At 42.2% G+C, this 14,782-nt stretch overlaps 1 protein-coding gene across 1 annotated transcript; it reads left to right on the forward strand.

Moving 5' to 3' along the window:
• Positions 1-10,436: 10,436 nt before the first annotated feature.
• On the forward strand, positions 10,437-13,074 carry LOC139417162 (odorant receptor 131-2-like). The gene is made up of 2 exons (XM_071166403.1): positions 10,437-11,661; positions 12,040-13,074. The coding sequence occupies exons 1-2, from the start codon at positions 10,619-10,621 to the stop codon at positions 12,098-12,100; spliced, it is 1,104 nt and encodes a 367-aa protein (XP_071022504.1). The 5' UTR covers positions 10,437-10,618; the 3' UTR covers positions 12,101-13,074.
• Positions 13,075-14,782: the final 1,708 nt, after the last annotated feature.

The following is a 14,782-nucleotide window of genomic DNA, read 5'->3' on the forward strand; positions in this document are numbered from 1 at the left end:
TACATATCCATGTGTCAAATTACCTCCCTAAACATGGGTCCTTCTAAGACTGTCATGTCATCATTGCAGATGGCGATATCAACCATAGAAAGAATAAAGAAAAGGAAAAGTTTGGAGCAATTACTAAGAAGAATCACTTAGGACCCAAGGCCAAGGAGGACAATGGTTGATTTACTTTCAGTTCTCAAAAGAGACAGACAGACAGACAGACAGACAGACAGACGGACGGACGGGCGGAGAGGGGCAGACAAAGAGAAACAGACACAAATAGAGCAAAGAGAGATAGAGAGACAGACAGACACAGCCAGAGAGACAGAGACAGCCAGAGAGACAGACAGCAAGAGAGACAGAGACAGCCAGACAGACAGACAGAGACAGTCAGAGAGACAGACAACCAGAGACAGACAGAGACAAACAGCCAGAGAGACAGACAGACAGACAGACAGACAGACAGACAGACAGACAGACAGACAGTGAGAGAGAGACAGGGATAGCCAGAGAGACAGCCAGAGACAGACAGAGACAGACAGACAGCCTGAGAGACAGACAAAGACAGATAGCCAGACAGTCAGAGAGACAGACAGACAGTGAGAGAGACAGACAGGGATAGCCATAGAGACAGACAGAGAGAGAGACAAACAGAGAAAGACAGCCAGCCAGAGAGACAGATCGAAACAGTCAGAAAGACAGCCAGAGAGACAGACAGAAAGCCAGAGAGAAAGACAGAGAGACAGAGAGAAACAGAGATACACTACATGATAAAAAGTATGCGGACACAGAGACAGACAGACAGCAAGAGAGACAGACAGAGATAGCCAGAGAGACAGACAGAGAAAGACAGCCAGCCAGAGAGACAGACAGCCAGCCAGAGAGACAGACAGACAGTCAGAGAGACAGACAGACAGACAACCAGAGAGACAGCCAGCCAGAGAGACAGACAGACAGTCAGAGAGACAGACAGACAGACAGACAGACAGACAACCAGAGAGACAGACAGAGACAGACAGACAGACAGAGAGACAGACAGACAGAGAGACAGAGACAGCCAGAGAGACAGACATCAAGAGAGACAGCCAGAGACAGACAGCCAGAGAGACAGACAGAGACAGCCAGAGAGACAGACATCAAGAGAGACTGCCAGTGACAGCCAGAGAGATATACAGCCAGAGAGATATACAGCCAGAGAGGCAGACAAAGACAGACAAAGAGACAGAGAGAAACAGAGATACACTACATGATTAAAGGTATGTGGACACCTGCTTGTCGAACATCTCATTCCAAAATAAGGGGCATTAATATGGAGTTGGTTCCCCCTTTGCTGCTATAACAGCCTCCACTCTTCTGGGAAGGCTTTCCACTAGAAGTTGGAAAATTGCAGCAGGGATCTGCTTCTATTCAGCCAAAAGAGCAATTAGTGAGGTTGGGCACTGATGTTGGGCGATTAGGCCTGGCTCGCAGTCGGCATTCCAATTCATCCCAAAGGTGTTCGATGGGGATCATGATCCAAAACACACAAGCAAAGCTACAAGAGAAATCTCAAAAATATGAAATGGAGAGGGCCGTGCATGAAAGAAACCCTCGACCACAGTCAAAGCAGTACTGTAAAGAAGAGTGGGCAAAACTTCCTCCCAGCTGATCTAAGAGACTGATAGACAGTTATAAGAAACGGCTACATTAAGTTATTTCAGCCAAAGGGGGCAACACCAGCTATTGAAGCTAGCGATGTACTTATTTTTTCCACACTATGGAATTGCATTTCTGTTGATTTTTCAAATAATAAATGATTGCAAAGTAGTGTAATTTGTTGAATTAGGTTACCTTTATCTGTCAATTGATCATTGTCTAAGCCAAAGCCATGGAAAAAAACAGGACAACTTTTCCTCCTTCACCAAACTTTACAGTTGGCACTATGGATTGGGGCAGGTAGCGATCTCCTGGCATCTGCCAATCCTAGATACGTTCGTCGGACTGCCAGATGGTGAAGTGTAATTCATCACTCTAGAGAACGTGTTTCCACTGCTCCAGAGTCCGATGGTGGGGAGCTTCACACCACTCGAGCCGACACTTGGCATTGCGCATGGTGATCTTAGGCTTGTGTGCGCTGCTCGGCCACGGAAACCCATTTCATGAAGCTCCCGGTGAACAGTTGTGAGGGAAACATTATGTATTCACCTTATTTGTTGGATATGTAGCAATTACTTACTTAACAAACAGTCAGATATGTCTGTCCTGCTAATGCTGAGTTTTATGGTGTCCACGCTAGCACCCTGCAGCTAGTCTGGGCGTCGTGGACACATGGTTTTACTAGAGGTCACTTGAGATGGATATCTTAGTGATAAAAACCCAACAGCCACATTCCATTCTATGATTAGTGGTGCACGTGAGACGTATGTCTCAAGGTCTGATTGAGCCTGCATTCCATAGACGGGATAGAGACGGGATAGAGACGGGATAGAGACGGCCTGGAGGAGCAGAACAAAGGCCTCGGTATTCCTAATTATCCTGGCATTGGGAAACTATGACAATGGTGGGATTAATAATAACACTAGAGGCAAATGACCAGGAGATGAACCCCCCCCCCCCCCCCCAACCCAATCTATATGGGAGGGGTGGAACCAAGCATTCTGGGTATTAGCTATATAAACTGTGCATTGTCTGTAAAGGGAAGACTCTCAGCCTAACAGTCAGTCAAGACTGTTGGGCTGACGGTTTCATTATTGCAATAATGAATTGATATTAAATAAAGAGGATTGTTTGAAGAAATGACCAAGTCTCTCTCAGTACTGCATTTCCACGACACAGTTATTGTACTGACGTTGCTTCCAGAGGCAGTTTGGAACTCGGTAGTGATTGTTGCAACCAAGGACTACACCCTACATGCTTCAGCACTCGGCAGTCCCGTTCTGTGAGCTTATGTGGCGGAGCTGTTGTTGCTTTTAGACGTTTCCACTTCACAATAACAGCACTTACAGTTGACCGGGGCAGCTCTAGCAGGGCAGAAATTTGACGAACTGACTTGTCGCATCCTACGATGGTGCCACGATGAAAGTCACTGAGCTTTTCAGTAAGGCCATTCTACAGCTAATGTTTGTGTATGGAGATTGCATGCCTGTGTGCTGGATTTTATACACAGGTCAGCAACAGGTGTGGCTGAAATAGCCGAATCCACTAATTTGAAGGGGTGTATTTACATCAACGAATTGGGCACTATTCTAGAAAAATCCTCAGCTCATAGAGTTATTCTCCACAGTTCAGAGGTTTAATGCCTGCTCTTCACAGATGACCTGTACCTGCTGTCACCCACAGCACATGGCCTACAGCAGAGCCTGGACATGTTAGAGCAGCACTGCCAGACCTGGACCCTGGCAGTATACCCCAAAAATTTGAAAAATTATGATTTTCTAGAGAAGATCTAGATCTCAGGGAGTTAAACCAAAGTTCTCAGTTGGTACAAAATATATAGAGTAATATATAGAGTAAAGTATATAGAGCACACACACTACAATTACTTACGTTTAAAAACAAGCTCAACTGGACACCTACAGTATATGAGGAAGTGAAGTAGTTAAGATAGAAAGCATGCAGGGCATTCTACGCCGTTAAAAAAAAGAAGTCAAATTGACATGCCTATTAACATCTGGCTAAAACTAATTGAATATGTCATTGAACCAATTGCATTTCCTGGCAGTGAGGTATGGAGTCCACTTGCAAAACAAGATTTCACCCCATGGGACAAACACCCCATTGAAACCCGGCATGCAGAGTTCTGTAAGATTCTTATACATGTCCAGAGGAAAACTACAAACAATGCATGCAGGGCAGAATTAGGCCAATATCCACTAATAATAACTAAAACAAAATAGCAATTCAGTTTTGGAAACATCTAAAATACAGTGAGCCCCTCACATATCTTTACCAAGCCCTGCAATGCCAAGAGCTGAGCAAAGAAAAGAGTACCCTCATCCAGGTGGTCCTAGGGCTGAATTCACAAACCTGTTCTACTAACACACTGAAGCCTCAGGAACAGAACATCCAATCAGAATAAACCAAATTACAACACAGTCAAAACAAAACTACATTACCTATTGGGGAAAAAAGCACAAGCACAAAACAAAATGCAGTGCTATCTGGCCCTAAATCAACAGTACACCGTGGATAACTATTTGACCATGGTTACTGATCAAAACCTTAGAAAAATACTGACAAAGTACAGGCTTAGTGAGCACAGCCTTGTCATTGAGAAGGGTAGACACAGGAAAACCTGGCTTCCTGTAGAGGAAAGGCTGTGCAACCATTGCACAACAGTAGAATCTGAGACAGACCTGCATTTCCTAACAAAATGTAAAAAAATATATAAAACAATTAGAGAGTACCATTTCCCCAAATTTGAAACAGTTATTCATGCCTTTCTAATGAGAATAGGCTACCCATCCTGTTGGGGGAGGACGCAGAGAGCTGTGGGTTGGCAGCGCACTACATTGCTGCCTGCCATAAAATGAGGGACAGTGTCTGACAGACCAACCAACCTGTGTCCTCTATGCCATTGTTATTGTCCATTGTATGGTTATTTTTACCATTGATTATTGTTGTTACTGATTGTCCCGTAGACAATCTTGATTGTTATTATTTTAATTATGTTCATATTGTAAATGTATCACTTAATCTCCAAAGTAAGCTCTGGCAATATGTACATTGTTACGTCATGCTAATAAAGACAATTTAATTGAATAGAGAGCCATAGAGAGAGACGGAGAGAGACAGAGTTCCGGAGAGAGAGTTCCAGGAAAAGACAGAGAGAGAGAGAGAGAGAGACAGGCATCCAGAGAGACAAACAGCCAGAGAGCGGGACAGAGAGAGAGAGAGAGAGAGAGAGAGAGAGAGAGAGAGAGATCTTCTGCACAGATTCTGTCAGACCTGGGCCCTGACAGTAAATCTCAGTAAGACAAAAATAATGGTGTTCCAAAAAAGGTCCAGTTGCCAGGACCACAAATACAAATTCCATCTAGACACCGTTGCCCTTGAGCACACAAAAAACGATACATACTTCGGCCTCAACATCAGCGCCACAGGTAACTTCCACAAAGCTGTGAATGAGCTGAGAGACAAGGCAATAATTTAATTTAATTTTTTATTTTATTTAACCTTTATTTGACTACACAAGTCAGTTAAGAACAAATGATTTACAATGACGGCCTAGGAACATTGGGTTAACGACAGACAAGGGGCAGAACGACAGACAAGAAGGGCCATCTATGCCATCAAAAGGAACATAAAATTCTACATACCAATTAGGATCCAGCTAAAAGTACTTGAATCAGTTATAGAACCCATTGGCTTTCATGGTTGTGAGATCTGGGGTCTGCTCACCAACCAAGAATTCACAAAATGGGACAAACACCAAATTGAGACACTACATGCAAAATTTAACAAAAATCTTCTCAGTGTACAACATAAAATACCAAATAATGCATGCGGAGCAGAATTAGGCCGATATCCGCTAACTATCAAAATCCAGAAAAGAGACGTAAAATTCTACAACTACTTAAAAGGAAGTGATTCCCAAACCTTCCATAACAAAGCCATCACCTGCAGAGAGATGAACCTGGAGAAGAGTCCCCTAAGCAAGCTGGTCCTGGGACTCGATTCAAAAACACAAACACACCCCACAGAGCCCCACTACAGCAACACAATTAGACCCAACCAATAGCCTTGCTATTGAGAAAGGCCGCAGTAGGCAGACCCATCTCTCAAGAGAAGACAGGCTATGTGCACACAGCCCACAAAATGAGGTGGAAACTGAGCTGCACTTCCTAACCTCCTGCCAATTGTATGACCTTATTATAGATACATACTTCCCTCAGATTACACAGGCCCACAAAGAATTCGAAAACAAATCCAAGACAGGCTATGTGACCTGTTGCCACAAGAAAAGGGCAACCAGTGAAGAACAAACACCATTGTAAATACAACCCATATTTTTGTTTGTTTATTTCCCTTTTGTACTATTTGCACATCGTTACAACACTGTATATATACATAATATGCCATTTGAAATATCTCTATTCATTTGGAACTTTTGTGAGTGTAATATTTACTGTTCATTTGTATTGTTCATTTCACTTTTGTTTATTATCTATTTCACTTGCTTTGGCAATGTAAACATGTTTCCCATGCCAATCAAGTCCCTTAAATTGAAATTGAATTGAGAGAGAGAGAGAGAGAGAGAGAGAGAGAGTGTGTGCGTAACCGGTTATACTACAACTCCCAGACTGCATTGCAACTCCCAACATCCACAGGCTAACGATAGCAATTAGCAAGCCCAGCCGAAGTCTAAATAGACATGCCATTCCACATTTATTTTGGATTACAATCATGCTATAATGCTCATATAATGCTGAATATATGTTCATACAATTGTCCCCAATTAACTGAATTACACTCAAAATAGTTGGAATTCAGATGCTTATCTGGATGACGACACTAGCTAGCTAAGTTGGCAAGCTAAACAAACCCATTATGATGGTTAGCTAGCTCGACTGCTACATCAGAAATAATTGTTAACAACAATAACAGCTGAGTTTAATCGTAGCGAATGTCTTAAACAACAGTCCAAAACAACATATAAGCCTGTCAGATAACAACAACAAAAAACTATTATTATGAAATGTACAGGCAAAATGCTAATTACTACGGAATCCGTCCTGCTGGTTATACTTCTGCTCCTTGTTCTCTCTATGTAGTGGCTTTCCCTGATTAGAGACTTCCTTGCATCCACAAAATGACACATTCCTCTCTATGAGATCGATGCCACCAAAGATTATGAATATACTGACAAGATACATGTCTCTCTGCCCTAACAATGGGAGTCGTTGTCCCCAAAGTGTGTGTGAATAGGTATGGATATCTAATTGTGGCGTGTGAATGGGTATGCATATCTAGTTGTGGTGTGTGAATAGGTATGGATATATAAGTGTGGTGTGAACAGGTAGGATATCTAATTTGTGTGTGAATAAGAATGGATATCTAATTGTGGTGTGAATAGGTATGGATATCTAATATGTGTGTGGATAGGTATGGGTATCTAATTGTGGTGTGAATAGGTATGGATATCTAATTGTGGTGTGAATAGGTATAGATATCTAAGTCGTGTGTGAATAGGGAAGGATATCTAATTGTAGTGTGAATAGGTATGGATATCACATTTGTGTGTGAATAGGTATGGATATATAAGTGTGGTGTAAATAGGTATGGATATCTAATTTGTATGTGAATAGGTATGGATACGTAATTTGTGTGTGAATGGGTATGGCTATGTAATTTGTGGTGTGAATAGGTATGGATATATAAGTGTGGTGTGAATAGGAATGGATATATAGGTGTGGTATGTATAGGTATGTACAGTGCCTTGCGAAAGTATTCGGCCCCCTTGAACTTTGCGACCTTTTGCCACATTTCAGGCTTCAAACATAAAGATATAAAACTGTATTTTTTTGTGAAGAATCAACAACAAGTGAGACACAATCATGAAGTGGATGACATTTATTGGATATTTCAAACTTTTTTAACAAATCAAAAACTGAAAAATTGGGCGTGCAAAATTATTCAGCCCCCTTAAGTTAATACTTTGTAGCGCCACCTTTTGCTGCGATTACAGCTGTAAGTTGCTTGGGGTATGTCTCTATCAGTTTTGCACATCGAGAGACTGACATTTTTTCCCATTCCTCCTTGCAAAACAGCTCGAGCTCAGTGAGGTTGGATGGAGAGCATTTGTGAACAGCAGTTTTCAGTTCTTTCCACAGATTCTCGATTGGATTCAGGTCTGGACTTTGACTTGGCCATTCTAACACCTGGATATGTTTATTTTTGAACCATTCCATTGTAGATTTTGCTTTATGTTTTGGATCATTGTCTTGTTGGAAGACAAATCTCCATCCCAGTCTCAGGTCTTTTGCAGACTCCATCAGGTTTTCTTCCAGAATGGTCCTGTATTTGGCTCCATCCATCTTCCCATCAATTTTAACCATCTTCCCTGTCCCTGCTGAAGAAAAGCAGGCCCAAACCATGATGCTGCCACCACCATGTTTGACAGTGGGGATGGTGTGTTCAGCTGTGTTGCTTTTACGCCAAACATAACGTTTTGCATTGTTGCCAAAAAGTTCCATTTTGGTTTCATCTGACCAGAGCACCTTCTTCCACATGTTTGGTGTGTCTCCCAGGTGGCTTGTGGCAAACTTTAAACGACACTTTTTATGGATATCTTTAAGAAATGGCTTTCTTCTTGCCACTCTTCCATAAAGGCCAGATTTGTGCAATATACGACTGATTGTTGTCCTATGGACAGTCTCCCACCTCAGCTGTAGATCTCTGCAGTTCACCAGAGTGATCATGGGCCTCTTGGCTGCATCTCTGATCAGTCTTCTCCTTGTATGAGCTGAAAGTGTAGAGGGACGGCCAGGTCTTGGTAGATTTGCAGTGGTCTGATACTCCTTCCATTTCAATATTATCGCTTGCACAGTGCTCATTGGGATGTTTAAAGCTTGGGAAATCTTTTTGTATCCATATCCGGCTTTAAACTTCTTCACAACAGTATCTCGGACCTGCCTGGTGTGTTCCTTGTTCTTCATGATGCTCTCTGCGCTTTTAACGGACCTCTGAGACTATCACAGTGCAGGTGCATTTATACGGAGACTTGATTACACACAGGTGGATTGTATTTATCATCATTAGTCATTTAGGTCAACATTGGATCATTCAGAGATCCTCACTGAACTTCTGGAGAGAGTTTGCTGCACTGAAAGTAAAGGGGCTGAATAATTTTGCACGCCCAATTTTTCAGTTTTGGATTTGTTAAAAAAGTTTGAAATATCCAATAAATGTCATTCCACTTCATGATTGTGTCCCACTTGTTGTTGATTCTTCACAAAAAAATACAGTTTTATATCTTTATGTTTGAAGCCTGAAATGTGGCAAAAGGTCGCAAAGTTCAAGGGGCCGAATACTTTCGCAAGGCACTGTATATCTATTTTGTGTGTGAATAGGTATGGATATGTAATTGAGGTGTGAATAGGTATGGATTTCTATGTTGTATGTGAATAGGTATGGCTATGTATTTTGTGGTGTGAATAGGTATGGATATCTACTTAGTGTGTGTATAGGTATGGATATCTAATTTGTGTGTGAATAGGTATAGATATGTAATTTTGGTGTGAATAGGTATGGATATCTAATTTGTATGTGAGTAGATATGGCTATATAATTTGTGGTGTGAATAGGTATGGATTTATAATTTGTGTTTGAATATGTATGGATATATAAGTGTGGTGTGAATAGGTATGGATATCTAATTTGTGCATGAATAGGTATGGATATTTAACTTGTGTGTGAATAGATATGGATATATACACTTATATATCCATATCTTTTACACACAAGTTAGATATCCATACCTATATCTAATTTGTGTGTGTATAGGTATGGATATCTAATTTGTGTGTGAATAGGTATGGATATCTAATTTTTGTGTGAATAGGTATGGATATGTAATTGTGGTGTGAATAGGTATGGATATCTAATTTGTATGTGAATAGGTAGGGATACGTAATTTGTGTGTGAATGGGTATGGCTATGTAATTTGTGGTGTGAATAGGTATGGATATATAAGTGTGGTGTGAATAGGTATGGATATATAGGTGTGGTATGTGTAGGTATGTATATATATTTTGTGTGTGAATAGGTATGGATATGTAATTGAGGTGTGAATAGGTATGGATTTCTATGTTGTATGTGAATAGGTATGGCTATGTATTTTGTGGTGTGAATTGGTATGGATATCTACTTAGTGTGTGAATAGGTATGGATATATAATTGTGGTGTGATTAGGTATGGATATGTAATTGTGATGTGAATAGGTATGGATATCTAATTTGTGTGTGAATAGGTATGGATATCTAACTTGTGTGTGAATAGATATGCATATTTAATTTGGTGTGAATAGGTTTGGATATCTAATTTGTGTGTGCGTGTGTGTGCGTGTGTGTGTGCGTGTGTGTGTGCGTGTGTGTGTGTGTGTGTGTGTGTGTGTGTGTGTGTGTGTGTGTGTGTGTGTGTGTGTGTGTGTGTGTGTGTGTGTGTGTGTGTGTGTGTGTGTGTGTGTGTGTCTTTGTGTGTGTGTGTGTGTCTTTGTGTGAAGGGAAGTAGCTTCAAGTTTAACAATATACTTCTCAGAGTAATATGCCTGCCCTGTATCAGAGCAGCGCGTGTTGATGAAAAATGTTATTGTTTAACATGACGTTTGATTATTTTAGAAAGAGTATATATCTCAAAAGCAGCATATAGTATTCAGTTGAAATTGGAAACGTACTTCCCTTTGTAAATGTGGCGATTGCGCACTGTGCACACTGGTGCGCTTTTTGAGGTTGGAAGACAGACAGGCAGCCAGAGAGACAGCGAGAGAGATAGAAAGAGAGAGGGGTTTTTCATACACAGGCATTGCATTGCATTGATGTCTTGGATGTACTCTGATTGAGTAGCCTAGTTAAGCGTTTGGGGAAACTATAAGAAGGCAGAAGCCATGAAGAAACAACTCCACCAAATACCCTAAATACACCATCAAGGAATAATGTCGATGTATAACGGGACTGGAGAAACGGGCGGAAAGGACTACACCTATGTACGGGTTTGTGCGTCGACCATCGCCTTCATAACATTGGCATTCTTCAACATCGTCATTAACTGGACTATACTGCGCGAGGATCGACTTCGGGGCCATGCGCGCTTTGTGTTGGTTTTTCACCTGTTGGTGTCCGCTCTGGTGTACTTCGGAATGTGTTCTGTTTTCTACCTCCAGATCTACTTCGACGCCAAGCCGGTGCCATCCATATGTGTGGCCATGATAACCGTCCTAATCACCAGCGCGTCCAATATCCTTCTGACTCTCACTGCTATGTCGCTGGACCGTTATTTTGCTGTCTGTCATCCTCTGTGGTACAGTTCTGTCTGGCAATGGCCTTGGCTAGTTGGGCTACTGACATGGGGACTCGCACTGGTTATCCCCCTCACTCTGCTCTCCAAGACAGAGATGCTCGGCAGTGATACAAATGTGGAATGTGGAAGGGAACAGCTGAAGAAAGGTGGCCTGGAAAAAATATTGTTGATATCTGTGTGCACGGCGCTCATTCTGTACAGTTATGTAAGGATACTGTTTGAGGGGCGACGGTTGGGAGTGATGAATCGACGCAACATGGTCGGATGCAAGACCCTCGCCCTGCACGGTACTCAACTCGCCGTATACATCCTCCCCAACTTCATGAACTTTGTGCTAACAGTTCTCCAGAAACAAGGACACATTCAGCCGGGGACCAAAGAACTGTCTGCGGTGGTTAGTTTCGCCTTCTTCAGCTTGGCGCAGTGCGTCGCACCAATCGTCTACGGGTTGCGTAAAGAGGAACTCTTGGAGCAGGTGCATCGCCGATTCCCTTGTTGTTCCCGCCACCTGAAAACCGTCCTGGGCCCGGTTTCCCAAAATCATCTTAAGGCTAATTTCATATTAGAGCCCAAAAGCCGAGGTTCTAACGATGAATTTAGCCTTAAGATGCTTTTGAGAAACCGGGCCCTGGAGTGGACCTGGCGTGCCATAACGCCTTGTCTGCATTCCCAGCCAAGGTATGTGATCAACTATTTGTGGCTAAGATACTGACATGCCATCAAGTGTTACATACTTTATGCACACGTTATGCACACTCATTAGGTGAGCCCAGTGGCATGGAGAATGATGAATGGATACATGCTGAAAGACAATAGGTGATGACTAAATTCTCAAGGATGTAGACCAGCCAGAAATAGCAGGGATTATTACCAAAACCATATATATTATTATATACTGTATATTCTCTGTTGATAGTTGTCATTCGCTGTTTTGCCTTCTTCCTTTTCCAGACATCAGTTTTAGATCATGTGGGTTGTGAGACTACAGACAAACATCGCATGGCTTCGGACACCTTTTATCTATTCCTACTTTTAATATGTTTCTTATTTCCCCAGTGAAAGAAGACTGACGTTCCAGACACTCATCTCACTGGAGCCCCCACAGACCCCAGTTTGAGGGGACGCCGGGAGCTAAGAAGCCACCGTTCCAGACACTCATCTCACTGGAGCCCCCACAGACCCCAGTTTGAGGGGACGCCGGGAGCTAAGAAGCCACCGCTCCAGACACTCATCTCACTGGAGCCCCCACAGACCCCAGTTTGAGGGGACGCCGGGAGCTAAGAAGCCACCGCTCCAGACACTCATCTCACTGGAGCCCCCACAGACCCCAGTTTGAGGGGACGCCGGGAGCTAAGAAGCCACCGTTCCAGACACTCATCTCACTGGAGCCCCCACAGACCCCAGTTTGAGGGGACGCCGGGAGCTAAGAAGCCACCGTTCCAGTAAGTTCACAACCCACAAGTACTTCTCCTGTGCTCCATAGACTGGGCTGAAGACGTTTTGTACCAGACTGATACTGCCTTTCAGATGTCATTTAGACAACGGTGGATGGGGGGACATAGCAACCAGACGAAAGGTGTCGCTCTCACTATAAACATTTGAGACGAGTCTCCATTTTTTTGTTGCAGATGAACATTCATACAGTACTTGGATATCCAGCATCTGTACAAAGCTGTGAAAGTGCTTCTGTTCTACCCAGGATGTCGTGACTTTATAGGTTTGGGGCATCACTATGGACAGACCAGCCTCAGACGACCTGTAATGCATTAACTGTACTGTGTCAGAGAGGAGTCAAGCAGGAATTTGACTTGTATTACAGTACAAGACCACCTGACCATCAGAATTGCCTGGATGTGCATTGTGCAATATAGCCTACTTTGAAAGAGTTGATTCATTAATGATAATTGAAGCAGCAATGTCAGATTTTTTTGTGTGAGTTAAAGTCAAGACATCTTTTATTTGAGATGAAAAGATCCCGATTCATTCAAACAAGAGCCAAATTGAACATTATTTCTCATCTTCATCGCCATGTGAACCTCAGTGGCAGATTCTCTGTAATAAAAGAGCTGAAACTGTGAACAGCACGTGATCTGAAGCAGTATTTGTATTTATTGTGGATCCCCATTAGCTGCTGCCAGAGCAGCAGCAGCTACTCTTCCCGGGGTCTAAAAAAGTCTGTTTATACAATTTTTAAAACATTACAATACATTCACAGATTTCACAACACACTGTGTGCCCTCAGGCCCCTACTTCACCACTAGCACATATCTATAGTACTAAATCCATGTGTATGTATAGTGCGTATGTTATCGTGTGTGTGTGTATGCATGTGTCTGTGCCAATGTTTGTGTTGCTTCACAATCCCCGCTGTTCCAGAAGGTGTTTTTTTAATCTGTTTTTTAAAATCATATTTTACTGCTTGAGTCAGTTACTAGATGCGTAATAGAGTTCCATGTAGTCATGGCTCTATGTAGTACTGTGTGCCTCCCATAGTCTGTTCTGGACTTGGGGACTGTGAAGAGACCTTTTATGGCATGTCTTGTGGGGTATGCATGGGTGTCCTGTTAGACAGACAGCTCGGTGTATTCAACAGGTCAATCAATACCTCTCCTAAATAAAAGTAGTGATGAAGTCAATCTCTCCTCCACTTTCAACCAGGAGAGCTTGACATGCAAATTATTAATATTAGCTCTCTGTATACATCCAAGGGCCAGCCGTGCTGCCCTGTTCTGAGCCAATTGCAATTTTCCTAAGTCCTTTTTTTGTGGCACCTGACCACACGACTGAACAGTAGTCAAGGTGCGACAAAACTAGGGCCTGTAGGACCTGCCTTGTTTATAATGTTGTTAAGAAGGTAGAGCATCGCTTTATTATAGACAGATTTCTCCCTGTCTTAGCTACTACTGCATCAATGTTTTGACCATGACAATTTACAATCTAGGGTTACTGCAAGCAGTTTAGTCATCTCAACTTGCTCAATTTCCACATTATTTATTACAAGACTAGCAGCTCTGTGGTCGAACTCGCTTCACTTAAATTTGTGTCATACAATCCATTCTGGTTTGCAGTGCACATCCACTAATAAGGAAGGGGTTAATGTTTGTTATCTACACACAATCAGTGTTCACACATCGCTTCAACTCATTCCTGTAAATGCCTGGTTAGGTTCAGTAAAGGAGGATGTTGAAGTAAAGCAAAAATTAATGTTGAGTTTAGTAGACTAGAGGGGTTGCATTTCACAAACCCAGATTACGCCATTTTAAAACACTGAAGTATCAAAAAAATCTATACATCATTTTCTGATTATAAAAAAAAAAATTGGCCTTACCGCTATTAGCCCATGTAAACACATTCAAAAACAGATTCACAACATAGAACAACAGATTTATTTTTGGGACTAAAGGAAGTTTGTTCTTGAAGTGTCTCTCCTAAATCTGAGAGAATATATGTCTTTAAAGTATTTAAAACCCCTTATGTTTTCCACTCAACAGTCTCCATATACTTCTGAAATGTTTTTCAACGTACCGGGGGACTTTCACACAAGTCTCTGGGTATCCTAGAGCAAAACAACCATGTACGTGTTAGTGAGAGTCTCACCTTTACACACTCATAATAGTGTGTAGCCCAAACTGTTACAGAAAGAAGTTGTCAGATCAGCCGATTTTCAGATGTCTCATGGTCTGACAAACACAGCTCTAGCTCTGTCACCTTCCACCACAGAAACGGAAGTGTTACATAGGTGGATGTGGTGGATTGAGACGCATCCAATGCAAAAAAAAAACAACAATCTCCCTATCTT

Source organism: Oncorhynchus clarkii, chromosome 9 (assembly GCF_045791955.1).
Source record: "Oncorhynchus clarkii lewisi isolate Uvic-CL-2024 chromosome 9, UVic_Ocla_1.0, whole genome shotgun sequence".
Classification (NCBI taxonomy): domain Eukaryota; kingdom Metazoa; phylum Chordata; class Actinopteri; order Salmoniformes; family Salmonidae; genus Oncorhynchus; species Oncorhynchus clarkii.